The following is a 15,574-nucleotide window of genomic DNA, read 5'->3' on the forward strand; positions in this document are numbered from 1 at the left end:
TTTCCCTGAGGAAACTTTGTGAAACTCTGGTGCTTCCCAGAAGACTGCTTGAATATCTCTGTTGTACTGGAAAACACATGGGTTTTGGAGTCCCCTGTGCAGCAGTTTGATATGGTTATGAATTCCAAAAATAGATATTGGATTATATTTGTAATCTGATCTGTACCTGAGCATGATTGAGTTATGATTAGGGCATTGAGTCCCCACCCCTTGATAGGTGGGGACTCATAGATAAAAGGCATGGCAAAGAACAGAGTTGAGGGCTTTTAATGTTGGAGTTTTGATGTTGGAGTTTGATGCTGAAAATGGAGCCCCAGGGGGAGAAACAGAACTATTCACCTAATAGTCTACAGCTGACCTTGTGGAGAGAGGCAAAGCCTAGAGAGGTTTACAGTCTACAGATGACCTTGTGGAGTAAACAGAGGAGCTGAGCCCAGAGGAACCCAGAAAGCCTGAACCCTCACAGAAAGCCTGAACCCTCACAAGATGGTCAGCAGCCATCTTGCTCCAACATGTAAAAATAGATTTCAGCGAGGGAAATAACTTATGCTTTATGACTTGGTAGCTGTAAGCTCCTACCCCAAATAAATACCCTTTATAAAAGCCAACAGATTTCTGGTATTTTGCATCAGCACCCCTTTGGCTAACTAATATACCCTGTAACTAGGTTCAAACTCCACCTCTTCCCCTTATATACTCTGGGATGGTGGGAGAGTTACATAATACCTTAAGCTTCAGTTTACAAGAGTGTAGGAGGGGTTGATGATAGTAACTAACATGATTGCTGTCTGGATAGGATGCTCAATAAATATCAGTTCACTTCCCCTTTCATTTAAAATTAAACATAAAACAACCTGTTTGGCAGTTTTAAAAATGGGCATATTATCTGTCTCCAGAGGTAGGCCTTCCAAGATTCAGGTTTAGATATTTCCAATTTGGCTCAGGTGTTTTTTTCTCCCTCAAGTTATTAGTGTCAAGTTTCTTCTTGTCCCATGGGTTCATACTATGGGCTTACTACCATCCTTATTGTATCTAGTTAATGCTAGATAAACACACATACAAATCAATCGTTTATTATGAAAACTCTGTGGTAGTGAATGGTTCCACAGTTCTCACGTTTTTCTTTACTAGACAATGGAAATGAAAATTTGTAAACTCTTGGTTCTAGGTTTTAAATAGGACTGTTGAAATTCTTCCTTCACACTATCCTTTCATTAGGAAGATCATTACTACTTTTAATTTGAAGGTGATTCTTTTCATCAAATATAGTTACATTTCTTCCAGAACTTATTAGCCAGTAGAACTGATAAGGCATTCAATGGTTTATTTGCATAGTCTTAGCCCCCAATCTTAAAGTGATGGGAGTGGAGTGGGAATAGAAAGACAGGGAACAACTAAAAAGGAGAACTGATACCCAGGTTATTATTTTTTTTAAGATTTATTTTTTTATTTCTCTCCCCTTCCCCCCTGCCCCCAGTTGTCTGCTCTCTGTGTCCATTTGCTGTGTGTTCTTCTGTGACCACTTCTATCCTTATCGTGGCACCAGGAATCTGTGTTTCTTTTTGTTGCATGTCTTGTTGTGTCAGCTCTCCATGTGTGCGGTGCCATTCTTGGGCAGGCTGTACTTTCACTCTGGGTGGCTCTCCTTAGGGGGCATACTCCTTGAACATGGGGCTCCCCTATGCGGGGGACACCCCTGCGTGGCAGGGCACTCCTTGCGTTCATCAGCACTGAGCATGGGCCAGCTCCACACGGGTCAAGGAGGGCCGGGGTTTGAACTGCGGACCTCCCATGTGGTAGACAGACGCCCTAACCACTGGGCCAAGTCCGCTTCCCACCCAGGTTATTTTTTACATTCAATGCTAATGATTATTAATTCCAGAAAATCAGAGGCAATATTTACAAATACTGATCTTTCTTGACTTAGAAATCATATGTACAATATCTTATAACTCTAAACTATCAGCTTTGTGGCATAATGGTTAAGAGTAAAACGGCTGTGGAGACAGACTATTTGGGTTAGAATCCTGGCCCATTGCATACCTTGTGCTAGTTACAAGAAAGACTTTTTTTTTTTTTTTTGAGACACTGGGGCCAGGGACCTCATACATGGGAAGTCAGTGCTCAACCGCTGAGCGACACCCATTCCTAACAGGTTTTCCTATTGTTTCCTCATCTTTGAAATGGGAATAAACCTATTTCAGAGGATTTGTATGAAGTTTGGATGCTTTTAAAATGTTAAAAACTGAAAATACTGCCTAGCACAAAATAAGCACCCAATCATTATTACCATAATTTATATTTGTGCACTGGTGTTCACCTCATTCATCAAGACACATTTAGGGGAAGCGAATGTAACTCAAGTGATAGAGCTTCTGCCTACCATACGGGAGGACCCGGGTTCGATCCCTGGGGCCTCCTGGTGAAAAAGAAGAGAAAGCATGTCTGCACAGTGGGCCAGTACCCAGGTAGCTGAGTGCCTGTGCAGTGAGCCAGTGCTCGTGCAAGTGAGTCACGCAGCAAGATGATGATGCAACAAAAGAGAGACGAAGGGGAGAGTCAAGGTAAAGCACAGCAGAGACCAGGAACTGAGGTGGCACAATTAACAGGGAACCTCTCTCCATATCAGAGGTCCCCCCAGGATCAAATCCCAGTGAGTCCAAAAGGAGAAAAAATGAGAAGAGAAGACAAACAAAGAAATAGATACAGAAGATCACATAGTAAATAGATACAGACAGCAAAAACAGGACAGGGGGAGTGGGGGGAGAGGAAGGTGGTAATAAATAAGTAAATCTTTTTTAAAAAAGATGCATTTAGGAGCCCCTATTGTCTGCCAGGTACAGTGATAGACACCACAGTTACTATGACAAATCATCCATCATACCTACCCGCAAGAGCTTACAGCAGAGCAGAAAGTAAAAAACACTTGTTGCTATAATGCAGGAATTCTAAACATGAATAGGATTCACAGGGTCCATGAAATTGGACTAACCTCCAACTAACTGAAATTTAGCATTTTTTCAGCTACTAATTTTCTCAAAGCCTCTGGCTTTGTTATCAAGAGAAATCAGATATTTCCATATCACATTACAGTTCTGGCAGGTATCTTAAAATATTCTTTACCATTATCACTGCTTTGAAATTATGATAGTTACAAGACTTACCTGAAACGATGAAGGTATTTAATACATTCATAAATAAGTACCTATATTACATATCACAATTGTGTTTTTTTAATATCTTGATAATGGTATTTTTATTTTAATGTTTCCTTTATAATCTAATATATTTTATGTTTATGCATTTAAAAGGAGTCCAGAGTCTTTACCAGACTGCCAAAAGGATCCATCACACAAAAAAGTTCATTTTTTAAAAAAGGAAAAATAAAACACAGCACAGAAGTCTGTGTAAGGCAAAGTAGGAACGCTATTCAAAGAGTGGATAATAGTGAGAAAGAGGGAAGATTAAAAACTGATTTTTTTTTTGGTAAGGGAGGTTAGGTGGCCTCCATTTAAAACAAAACAAAACAAAACAAAACCCAAACAGATTGAGGTACTCTATTAAGGATTATTTTATTCAGATTGCAAAAGAGCATAGAAATTGGAGTTGGAAAAAACCTGGGTTCAAGTTACAGTTCTGCCACTAAAATGAGCAAGTCACTTAACCTCTCAGTCCATTTTCTGAGCTGTAAAATGGGAATATCAGCTTGATGGGGACAGTAAGAAAAAATATGATAATATACATAAAAGGATACTGATAACTTTAAAGTTTTAAAAGGATTGCTAGTCCTTTTTCCTTGTACACATATTTAGCCATGTACTATGAAATATAAAAAGAAATGGATGATGGCATTTGCTTTCTATGAGTTTATGGATTAATTCCAGGCGCAATATGATGGCAAAAACAAACAACCCTTAACTCCATTTCTCTGTTCAAGATCGATTTGTGATAATATATGGCTTTGGTCTTTTTCCTTGAGTCTTTTTCTTTAGATGAGGAAAACCCAGTACAAATGATGAAGACTGGTTATTTTGCCATTTATATTTATTGTTAATTAATAAACTCGTATTCTGGTCTATAAGCTAATATTTTGTCATTTTCTCAGAATCATTTAGTTCTCCAGGCCTGACTGAATTGATTAACCTCATTTTCTAACCTTGCAAATCAGAAGACCAGCAGTTTACTGACTTCTAAATACCACAAACCTCTGTGGGGTGGCATTAATCAAAGGTTTATTTCAATAATCTAAAAAGAGAAAAATCTGTTTGGTGGAGGGAAATTTAAAAAAAAATACAGAGTACAAAGAATGGACAGGAAGGAAGCAGATGTGGCTCAAGAGATTGAGTTCCTGCCTACCACCTGAGAGGTCCCAGGTTCATTCCTGGTACCTCCTAAAAAGAAAATGAACAGACAACAGCAAGCGCAAACAATGAGGGGGTGGGGAAAAAGAAATTTTAAAAAAATCTTTAAAAAAGAATAGATAAGAAAGTATACTGACTTTTTTGTCTGTCTAATCACTGATCTGAATTTAAAATACACGCTGTACTTAAAAATAGCAAAAGGTATATATAATTTCAGATAAGAGATGTCCTCCTGAATTGTGACATTTACATTAAAGGCAACATTTGTAGAGCTCACTATGGTAACAGAAGCAAATGCTTTGATAAAGTCAGTACTTCAGTTATTTGATTGAATAACCATTTCCAAAGATAATTGTTTTGTAAATATTGTTTTGCAATTAACTTATAAAGGATCCAGAGCAGACATTTGAAAAATGATGGAAAAAATTACATACTGAAAATATAAAACAGGGCAGCAGACTTGGCCCAGTGGTTAGGGTGCCCGCCTACCACGTGGGAGGTCTGTGATTCAAACCCCGGGCCTCCTTGACCCGTGTGGAGCTGGCCCATGTGCAGTGCTGATGCGCGCAAGGAGTGCCCTGCCACGCAGGGGTGTCCCCGCGTAGGGAAGCCCCACGCACAAGGAGTGCCCCCATAAGGAGAGCCGCCCAGCGCGAAAGAAAGTGCAGCCTGCCCAAGAATGGTGCCGCACACACAGAGAACTGACACAACAAGGTGACACAAGAACAAAAAAAGAAACACAGATTCCCGTGCCGCTGACAACAACAGAAGGGGACAAAGAAAACGCAGCAAAGAGACACAGAGAACAGACAACCGGGGTGGGGGGAGGGAAGGGGAGAGAAATAAATAAATCTTAAAAAAAACCAAAACAGTTCTTTGTGGAATTTTGAAGATAATGTTTCATTTTAAAGTAATATACGATCACAGGATTTGTATTGGAAGGTCACCTTAAGAAATCGTTTTGTCCAACCTGAAATTCAAATCTTTTAAGAGTATTAGCAAGTCTGTACCAGAAAACTGAACCGGGCCTATGCATTATCTTTTTAGGCAAGCTCCCCTCAAAGCTGATTCCCTGTTTGAGAGTAAAATGAATAACTTCTCAAGAAGGGGGAATGTACTTCTATCTAAGAAATAGACATTTATCCCTCTGACCACTCCTGGGGTGTCAGGGAAGGGTGAGGGTCATATTATTTAGAGTTTGCTTCCATCATGTTGAGAAGCTACTGCCTCTCTGAACGATGCAGAAGCTTCACAGAACCGACAAGAAATCGTTTTCCTCATTTTTATAGGAAATTCCTGCGAAAATATAAATCGCTCCCTTTGATGGAGCACAGTCGCGTGGTAGGGCAACATCCTCAACCCCTGGATGACCCTAGTCCTCTCAAGGGGTTTGATGGGTGAGATTCAGCCATGGGTGGTTTTAGACTCGTGGTGACTTGGGGACAGGGAAGGAGACCCCCGCCCTGGGGGCCCCTTAGATGAGAAGCGACCCCTACCATGGGCACACTAGCCCCAAGGCAGGCACGTTCCTGTGAAGTCAGAGACTTGAGGAGCAGTAATGGATCGATCTCAGTTCATGTAACAGGCCCCTCGTCTCCAGTCCCTTAGAGGCCCGCCTCTCTTCAGGGGTCCGCCTCTCTTCAGGGGTCCTGTACCCCCCTGGGGGCGGTGACTGACGAAGCGAAGAGGGCTAAAAACCGCTCCCTAAGCGGCTCACTGGGTCCCTCTCTCCCCACAATGCACCGGGGCCAGTAGGAAGGCCGCTCCGACCCCTAATTTTCCCGCGAATTCAGTTCAAAGAAGCGGCCGGGCCCGCGATCGGCAGCGCGCACGGGCCAACCAAGCCAAGCCTCCGCGAGAAGCGCCTCCGCGTGACTGACGGGGGAATCCAAGGGCCAACGGGCTGGGCGGCCGGGCGGCGCGCTCTCCCGTCGGCCAATCAGAATGCCGGGCGGGGAAGTGGGCGGAGCGAGGCCAGGGTAGGGTGAGCGGCCTCCCGAGTGGAGCGGGGCTCTGAGGAGGAGACACTTTTTTTTTCCTCCCTCCTTCCCTCCTCTCCTCCTCCCTTCCCTTCCCCTCTCCTCCCCTCACTCCTCCTTCCCCCCTCGGTCCGCCGGAGCCTGCTGGGGCGAGCGGTTGGTATTGCAGGCGCTTACTCTCCGGGGCCGCCCGGCGGGTAGCTGGCGGGGGGAGGAGGCAGGAACCGCGATGGCGCCTCAGAAGCACGGCGGTGGGGGAGGGGGCGGCTCGGGGCCCAGCGCGGGGTCCGGGGGAGGCGGCTTCGGGGGTTCAGCGGCGGCGGTGGCGGCCGCGACGGCTTCGGGCGGCAAATCCAGCGGCGGGGGCTGTGGAGGCGGCGGCAGTTACTCGGCCTCCTCCTCCTCCTCCGCGGCGGCTGCGGCGGGGGCCGCGGTGTTACCGGTGAAGAAGCCGAAAATGGAGCACGTCCAGGCTGACCACGAGCTTTTCCTCCAGGCCTTTGAGAGTGAGTGTGTATGAGGCTTTGAGGGCAGGGATACGTACGTATTGCAGCATTAGGGGGACGGGACTTCCCTGCTGGGCCCCTGTTCCTCTCCGGGAGTCGACTTGATTTTGGGAGTGGAACGAGAAATCATAGACTTCCTTCAGGAATTGGGGCTTAAGGGGACCCGAAATGTTGGGCCTTTTGGGGAGGTGTAAGAAGGGGTCCGGGGTGGGTTCTGGGCTCCCCGAAGGTTTACACAAGAGGTTAGGCAATGGGCCCCACGCTAAGAGCAGGCTCCTTCTAGATGAGATTACAGTTTTGAACTGAGGATGCAGTCAGATCCCAAGACTTGTTCGTGTTATCTTTCATGTCTTTCGTACTCCAGAAGTATAAGGCTTTCGGGTGTAGGTTTTGAGGAGCAAAATTAAGCTTTTGAAGAGACCAGTACAGTAAAACCAACCAAATTGTCACTAGTCTGAAAAGCTTTCGCACCAACTTGGTACTGCATATTAACATGGCACCTTTTTGATGCTTTAATCCGTCCTTTCCAATCTATTGACCCATTTTATGGATGCAAAGACTGAGACGGGTAGTATTTAAGCATCGTATTTCTTTTGAGACGACTCCAGAATTCTTGTGCTTGTTTTAATTCCGGAACATTTACTTAGTCAATTTCTGTTTTTAAGGTCTGTTTCCAGGGCGAAATTATGACTTATTTGGAAAAGGGAGCATGGTGTCTGTGAAACAAACAACAGGATTTATTTTTAAAAAGCATGACTGTGAATAATCCTAACTGTTCTTTAATGAATGTTATATCCTGATTGTTTGCCTTTTTACTTTTGGGTGTAATTTGTGTGATTTTTAATATAAATACCTTACAGAAACTTGAATAAACTTGTCTCTACTGCCTAACGTCTTTATTTACAGTTTGACCGTGGCATATGTTAAGGGCATGGTATCAGCTGTGCTTGGAAAGCCGTATTACATTGTTCCTTCATTCTCTCTCATTAAGTGCTTCATGAAATTCTAATTGGAATTTAATACAAGGAATTTCAGTTTTTATTGAAACGAATATTGAATCTGCTTGAGAGAGAGATTCACATTCTCCTTATTTTTACTTAATTTAGTTTCAAAAATCTAGGGAGGGTTAAATGAAAATATGGTGGAGAACTAAAGGGCAGTGGTGACAACAAACATATTTGTACCCCTTTCTAAAATGACCCACATTTGAAATTTAAACTAACTGAAGATTGAGTGGAAATTTTAAAAATTATTTCTAAATATTACCGGAAGACAAATCCTCCAATAAAGTTTTAACTGCTTTCTGATAAGTTCCTCTAGAAGTCAGCTGTTACTAAGAGCTAGGTCTGGTCATAAACAACTTGCTTCTTTAATATGATTATTTCTGGGAAGTTTACATGCTTTAATGTAGTTACAGCTATTCATGGTTAGTTCATTTTGATACTGCTTTGTTTAAAAAAAAAACATTAATAGTTCATTTATATGTTATGGTATATTTAAAATATTTTCCATCTATACCCTAAGTCCTTTGTAGCAAATTAAATTTTAACTAAACTCAGCTTAAAAAGACTGTTTGGGGATCAGTCAATTACTGAAAAACATGCTGAGGTAGTATTTTCATATTGGGGTAATATTTACATTGAGCAAATATGAATTTAAACTGAATTTAATTAGAAATAGTCATTGAGAATTTTAGCTACAGTCAAATTTAGTGTCTCTAAGAGATCGCTTTAATATTGACTGACTTTAACATAGCTGTTTTAACACACCTAGGAAACTGTATGATTCCATTTTGGTTGACTGCTATATACGTTTTTAAAATGACCAGTTAAAAAGGGAAAATTTCGTCAAATGAGTAGTTCTTTTGCTGAATTCAGCTACCTCATTTCAGCTACTTTTTGGAAGGAGATGGGTTATAAATAAATGAGTTAAATTAGTTTAACTGCCTCTTATATTCTGCACAGACTAGTTTAAACAATAACTACCTTAGAAATGCAAGGTTTAAGAACAAGTTTGTAGAAAACCATAACTTTAAAATTAGCATAGATAAATTTTGTGAATGTATGCCATAGATTGTGTATTTTGATATTAATGTACATTCTAATTTGGGAGGATATAAATAGTACATGGTTTCCATAAGAGGTGATCAAGTTATATTATTTTAACATGGACTGGGTTGGTGTATATTTCTAACAGGTTAAATGATAAGTAAATTTCAATAATTTTTGGATTTTGTTCCCTGTATCTAGAACCAACACAGATCTATAGATTTCTTCGAACTCGAAATCTCATAGCAGTAAGTAATCAAGCAAATTCATCAATATGTTTTTTCCTTGGGTTTCATCTATATTTAATTTTAATATTTTAAACTTTTTTTATAGCCAATATTTTTGCACAGAACTCTTACTTATATGTCTCATCGAAACTCCAGAACAAACATCAAAAGGTACATTTTATGAATCTTATTTCAAGCTGATCAAAGCATGTTAAAGTTTTCTTTTAAAGTACTACTTCTAATAAAAGATTAAATATGAAAACTGAGGTAGAAGAGTGACTCGTTGAATTAGTTGGAAAGTGATTTTTAATATTATCAGTTTTATAAATCCCAGTTTATTACCAAAGTTCTTTCCTAATAGAAATGATTTAGTAGTGAAATAAATAAAGTGGTTTTACTTACTTATATTTTTACCCTGTGCCACTAGTTATTTAACACTTAATTTCTGAATATTTGTTAGATGTTGAACAGTAAAGATTTAGCTTCTGTAATGATAGGTTCACAAAGTCTCGTTTTATCTTAGTTGATGGCTTTCTGATGATTTTCCTGAAGGATGAATACTTTTGAAGTTGGTAGGATGAGTTCTAAAAACAATAGATCTTTTTAATCATCTGGTCTTAAAGTCAGAGATTTGGGGCAGAGCTTATTTTTGTTCTGTAACATTTAGCACTTAATCATATATAATAATAGGGAACACCAGTTTCTTGTCATAGATTAATGATTGTAATTTGAGGATATCAAGTGATAAAGTTTAAATTTAAAGGAGGAAACTTTCTTTAAAGTATTCAGTTTTGATAATATAGTCTTGCTTTGAAAAACCATTAAGCTATCTGAATAGCCTTTGAAACTAAACTTCTTGGAGGACTCCTGGTTGCTAAGAAAAAGTACACTTTCTGTAGCAAGACATATTTGAGCCTTGTAGTTTTATCTAGATGTATTTTCAGGCATTGAAATGTTAAAACTATATGTCTTCTGGCATTCTTTCTGAATCTAAAATGAGAGTATTGCGTTTAATAAGTGAAACTTGCCAAGCGCCTAAATAAGTAGGAAGGAAGTAATGAATTAGGTAATAGAATTAGATTTGTCACCTCTTCACCTATGTACTCCCATTATTTGATCTCTGTTAAGGGACAGCAGATTTTTTTCTGTAAAGGACCAGATAATAAATAATTTAGACTTTGTGGGCCAGAAGGGAACACTGAGGATATAATATAGGAACATAAATTAAAAAAGAGCAAAATCCACAAATTTTTTATTGATAAAATTCAAAATATAATAATTGGGTAGAATTTTATATAATAAAAAAGCAACTAGTGAGGGGGTGGAATTCTTTCAGGGGGTATAGAGATAATATTTAATTGGGGTTCAGAGTTAGTGTTCTTTATCATCAAATGATTGCAAATGTTTTTCTGTAAAAACCATTCTTACCTTATGGGCTATCCAAAAACAGGTGGCAGGCTGCATTTGTCCCACAGATCATAGTTTGTCAACTCCTTATCTATTTTATAAAATGAGAAGAACTTGGTTAATTAGTGGTAAACTTTTTTCTTCAACAGTTTTTAATATGGAAGATCAGTTTATCTGTATAGAGGATGGTGTTGGATTTTAATCTTACAAGTGAATAAACTATTTAAAAATAAGTTTGAGTTAATCCATAATCGCATAAAAAAGTACACATTGTAAATTTTAAGTTCATTTTTCTACCTATTTATTAGACTAATTGACTTTTTCATTGTGGGTTACATTTCTGGTGTCTGCCAGTGGGTAGAGGCAATTTAAAATGTTTAATAGTAGAAACTGATTTTCTTAACATCCTTTAGTTTAAAAAAACATGGCTTTGGGGAGTTTTGAACCAGTTTGCTTTCAAGAAATACATAGATCCCTCTTAGTTTAATTCCATACAAAAGTGCATAGTAATCATTTAATTGTCCTTTTATATGCCTGCTCTGTGCAAGATAGAAGTAATTTTTAACAAATTATTCTACAATGTATATCTTCAAATTAGTGCTGCCTTTTCAAAGTATTTGGTGACTTTGAGAGATGGCATTTACCGCAGTGATTGTGGTCTCTGTTCTAAATGTTTTTGTAACTCCTTTTATAAAATTGCATTCAGTACTGTGCCTTTGCTCAGAATGTTTTTGGGACTCCTTTTTCAGTATTAGAATAATATAATATCCATTGTTCAAATAAGCGTGTCACTTCTTTGAAATTATACATTCAGTTGTACCTGTTCTGGTATATTTGTTAAACTGGCCTTGTACTTTAGTCTCATTTCATAGAAGTATTCAAATTCTGTACTGACACAGTATTAGAAATAGAAGTGTAGGTGAAGAGAGGGACATCGTTTATTGAATCCATTTTACTAGATTTCTTGTGAGCTGTTTCTGAACCCTCCCAAGAAAATTTCCTCAAATTGTTTGGATTTTAAAATTCTTCTTTCTGGTGCTCTTTTATAACTGTTTCCCTTGTTAAATCTGAGCTAGAGTAGCAGTATATTTCTAAAGAAAAAAAAAAACTTGATGTTGTGGGAGAGACTATTTTTATGTAGTTGCTTATGTGGCTGGTTTGTTTTGTTTTTTCCTAAGGAATACTGGGTTGCCTTTATGATCTTATCTATTTCAAGTAGTTGTTAATTATTCAATTCTCCTATGTACCTCTGCACAACTTTATAATAGTTGTGATTTATACTCTTGCCTTTCTTCCTTCTTAATCATTACATAAAGATAAACATATTATTCTTAAAAGATTCCAGTAACTTCACAGCTCTCCCTAAATTACCTTTCATATTTATATTGAAAAATTCTTTGTAACTAGCCTAGATGAGTCCTGCCTTTTTCTTCTCTCTTCTCTCTTATCTGTGGAGATTGAAAATATATTGCCATCCTTCATGAAGTACTTCTTATTATGCTCTGCTGGATGAAACTTTAATATTGTTTTCAGTAACTCTAAAGGTACAGAGAGAAGCTTTTTCTAAAGCTATTCTTACTCATCTAAAATAGAGATTGCTTCAATTCTCCTATCAGTATTTTACTGTGGTATATTTACATTAACGTTTCTTTGCTGACAATTTTTTGTTACAGTAACTGAGTACAATAGCTGTTTTTGAGAAATGAGCATAATGGTAATTTCTGGTGTCTGCTTTCAAGCTTTATAAAGTAATAAATTAATGCAGAATAAATTTAAGTTTCTGAAGTCCTAAATTTGGAGAGAATATATTAGTATAAAGAGAAACATTTGTTTCCACTTAACAGATTATATGTGGGTCTAGATATTTGGCCTCTATCTCTAAGACGTATAGTAGATCACTTTTAGAAGGAAGATGAGACTTGTTTTAGAACCCATTAATTCTTTAATTGTTCTGGGAGGTTACTCTTAATTTAAGTTTCTATTTTATGGAAAAATTTACTTTTTCCTCTTAAACTTGTCAAATTAAATGCCAATAATTTTATTATGATTTTATGGGTATGTCCCCTAAACTTCAAAGTCTTTTCATGCTGATGACAACCATCTCTTTAATATGACATTAAGGCTTTGCTAATAATCTTTGAGGTTGTCTTATGAACTTCAGATATGTTTTGTAGAATATCCATTTTTATATTTTGGTATCAGTACATATCTTTCAGGTTACTTATAGAAGTATGACTTTCAAAATATACATAATTTGCATTTGTTTGGCTTAGTTTGACAGATGCTTGAATGCCTACCAAGTATAAAGTACTATGCCAGCCACTACTTGGTTTTTTGAAGAAAAGCAATCTCTGGCTTTTAGGAGCTTATAATCTAGTAAGAAAAATAAAATATTTATACAAGTTTTCTTATGCAGGAGACTGTCAAAATATTAACCACGTGTCATGGGTAAGGAGAAATCACTCTGGGTTAGAAATAATTATAAAAGGTTTCATGAAAAAGTTAGCCTTTTAGATGGGCCTTGAAAGCTTAGCTCCTATATTATAACACACACTTCCTCAAAAAGTACTCATTGTTGTGGCTAATCATCCATAATTTATCTTAACTAAAAATCAAAATCAAATTACCATCTTGCCTATTATAGTGACAATAAAGTATAATTTGTTTGTTTTTCCCAGTTGAGAAGTGATTATTTTTTTTATCTGTTTCTTCCAGGAAAACATTTAAAGTTGATGATATGTTATCAAAAGTAGAGAAAATGAAAGGAGAGCAAGAATCTCATAGGTAAGATGATAACCTATTAGTTTACATTAAGTGATAATACTTGAGGAAAGAGGAAAAATTGTAGTGATCATTTCCCTGGTGATCACGTTGATACCATAAGGAGTTAGAAGGAACGTTAGAGGTCATTTGGTCCAAACTCATACATGAATCAGGAATTCCTTCTATAGCATCACTGGCAGAGAGTCTTTAACCCTCAGCTTGAAGCCTCCAATGGTGGATAACTTACTGTTTTGTAAGGCAGTTTTCATTGTTTATCTCTATTACCAGTTTCTTACATTTTGAATCTTTGTAACTTCTGCAGTTGGTCTTAATCCTACAGCCTCATTTAAGGAGGGAAGGAGACTCACTAGGTGCTGTGGTAGGTGCTTCACAATATTACATCTCTTCTAAGTAATCATCTTCAAATATCAGAGAGGCTCTCTTTTTTTAATCCATCTTGTCCTTTTCGTCAGATGAATCTTTAAAGCAAAATGTGCCCAGATTTTGTATTTAAAGAATGTTTCCTTACATGATAGTCCCCTTTTGGATAGAATCTACTTATTGTCTGTTTTCAAGTGTGATACCTGAAACCAAATCCTAAATATTATGACTATCCAAATAATCTGCCTACTCTGGACACTGTGTTTCCATTTATTCTTTGATACTAGAGAACTTTGAATACTAAAGAAAAACAGGAACTTGGGTGATATTTGTTCATTCATTGACTATATTTATGTTCATTCATTGACTATTTTTTATGGAAAACCAAAAATACTAGATTTTTTTAAATTGGAGTAGGAAAAATTGGCCAAAATGTATTTTTCTTTCTCGAAGTTTTTAATCACATTACCAATTTAGATTAGGATATCTACTGGTCTAATGCAGTCTCATTTATGGTTTCTGATTGTTTTAGTGATTTAGTGACTTAATAAAATTTCATTTTGGCAGTCCTTTTAAGTTTGACTTTTGAATTAAGGGATTTTGCAAGATCTCACTTCTTATTTTCTGTCTCACAATTTGTAGGACCAAAGTATAATTTGTATTTCCATGTCCAGGCAGTTCCCAACCTATAAATAAGCTGTGTTACAGTCCATTTTAGAAGCTGAGATCCCAAGTCTTTATCTAGTCTTATCTATATCTGCCCAAGAAGAACCTTACAAGTTAAGACAGAATACTCTCAGTGGTTGCACATTCTATTCTATGCTTGAATTTCTATTCCAGGTGATTGTTTGGTCACCTATCCTGAACAGAGCTCATGGGATCTTCCAGGCCTTTTTTAACTTAAGGTATAGACTAATGAGAACCTGATCTGGTTCTTTCCTGCTTCTTTTCTTCTGACGGTCTTACTAGTTTGCCCTCCAGGCTCTTTTGGGTCCAAATGAGAAGGATGAATGAACCAAGAAGAAAAAAAAATTTGACACTTTTCTTCATCTTCCCTAACAAGGTTCTACCTTTCACTGCTAAACCCTATTACTATCTCATCGTGACATTGGCTTTGATAAATATAGAGCTTTTGTCTCATAGTATGCGTTGTGAGGTGAATAGGTTATACTATTTAGTTCCTTCTGGAAAATTATTCTGGAAAAAATATATATTTTTAAACCAGTGTCAGTAGGTAGGCCAGTACTATAGTATTGTTAACTAACTCATAGACACATCAGAGGGTTATATAAAATTCCTTCTGGTAATTTTGGAAGGCAACTTTTTCAATCCTTAGGGTGTATCTGGGACCAGTGAATTGGCCATTTTAATGCCCTAAGATATTTTGTGGATATCTCAGTATTGGCTTTGAGAGGCACTAAAATGAACTGGGAAATTGCTTCATTTTAAGTTTATTCCAAGATGCTGTATTATTAAGATATTGCAATATATTTCTCATCTCAAATTAGGTTTAATCATATTATTCTACTAAACTTATCACACAGGGTCATAAGAAGTACCCTAGACACCAATATATATTGCAACACTGTAAAACTTTGCTTGTAAATTTTGTTAAATGTTTTAAGGGAGAACAAGGCATTAACTAGTAGAAACTAGAATTCCAAATCATGTACAAAGGCATTATTCCTTTCCTACATTCTTATTCTGTATCATTTCAGACATAGGGATCTCATTCAGTTTGATTAGATCATGGATTTGTTCTACAGCTATAGTCTGGGAGTCTCCCACTATAATTCATGTTCTTTCAGCACTTCCAAAGTTGTAATTTTTCAACTCCCAAGCCCAGTATATTTCATTCCTCACATTTCCTGGGGAATATCAAGAAATATAAAAAATATTGTT

At 37.6% G+C, this 15,574-nt stretch overlaps 1 protein-coding gene across 3 annotated transcripts in view; it reads left to right on the forward strand.

Annotated features, from left to right (window-relative positions):
- Positions 1 to 6,337: 6,337 nt before the first annotated feature.
- Positions 6,338 to 15,574, forward strand: part of SUZ12 (SUZ12 polycomb repressive complex 2 subunit) — a 50,695-nt gene continuing 41,458 nt past the window's right edge. Inside the window, exons 1-5 of one of the 3 annotated variants that reach the window (XM_071210483.1) lie at positions 6,338 to 6,496; positions 6,789 to 6,846; positions 9,096 to 9,142; positions 9,228 to 9,292; positions 13,244 to 13,312. In XM_071210483.1, the coding sequence (XP_071066584.1) occupies positions 6,798 to 6,846; positions 9,096 to 9,142; positions 9,228 to 9,292; positions 13,244 to 13,312 (230 nt within the window). In that variant the 5' untranslated portion in view covers positions 6,338 to 6,496; positions 6,789 to 6,797. Of the gene's footprint in view, positions 6,847 to 9,095; positions 9,143 to 9,227; positions 9,293 to 13,243; positions 13,313 to 15,574 lie in introns of all 3 variants that reach the window. The other 2 variants (XM_058283843.2, XM_058283844.2) reach the window with 2 other exon arrangements.

The sequence above is a fragment of the Dasypus novemcinctus genome, chromosome 21 (assembly GCF_030445035.2).
Source record: "Dasypus novemcinctus isolate mDasNov1 chromosome 21, mDasNov1.1.hap2, whole genome shotgun sequence".
Lineage (NCBI taxonomy): Eukaryota > Metazoa > Chordata > Mammalia > Cingulata > Dasypodidae > Dasypus > Dasypus novemcinctus.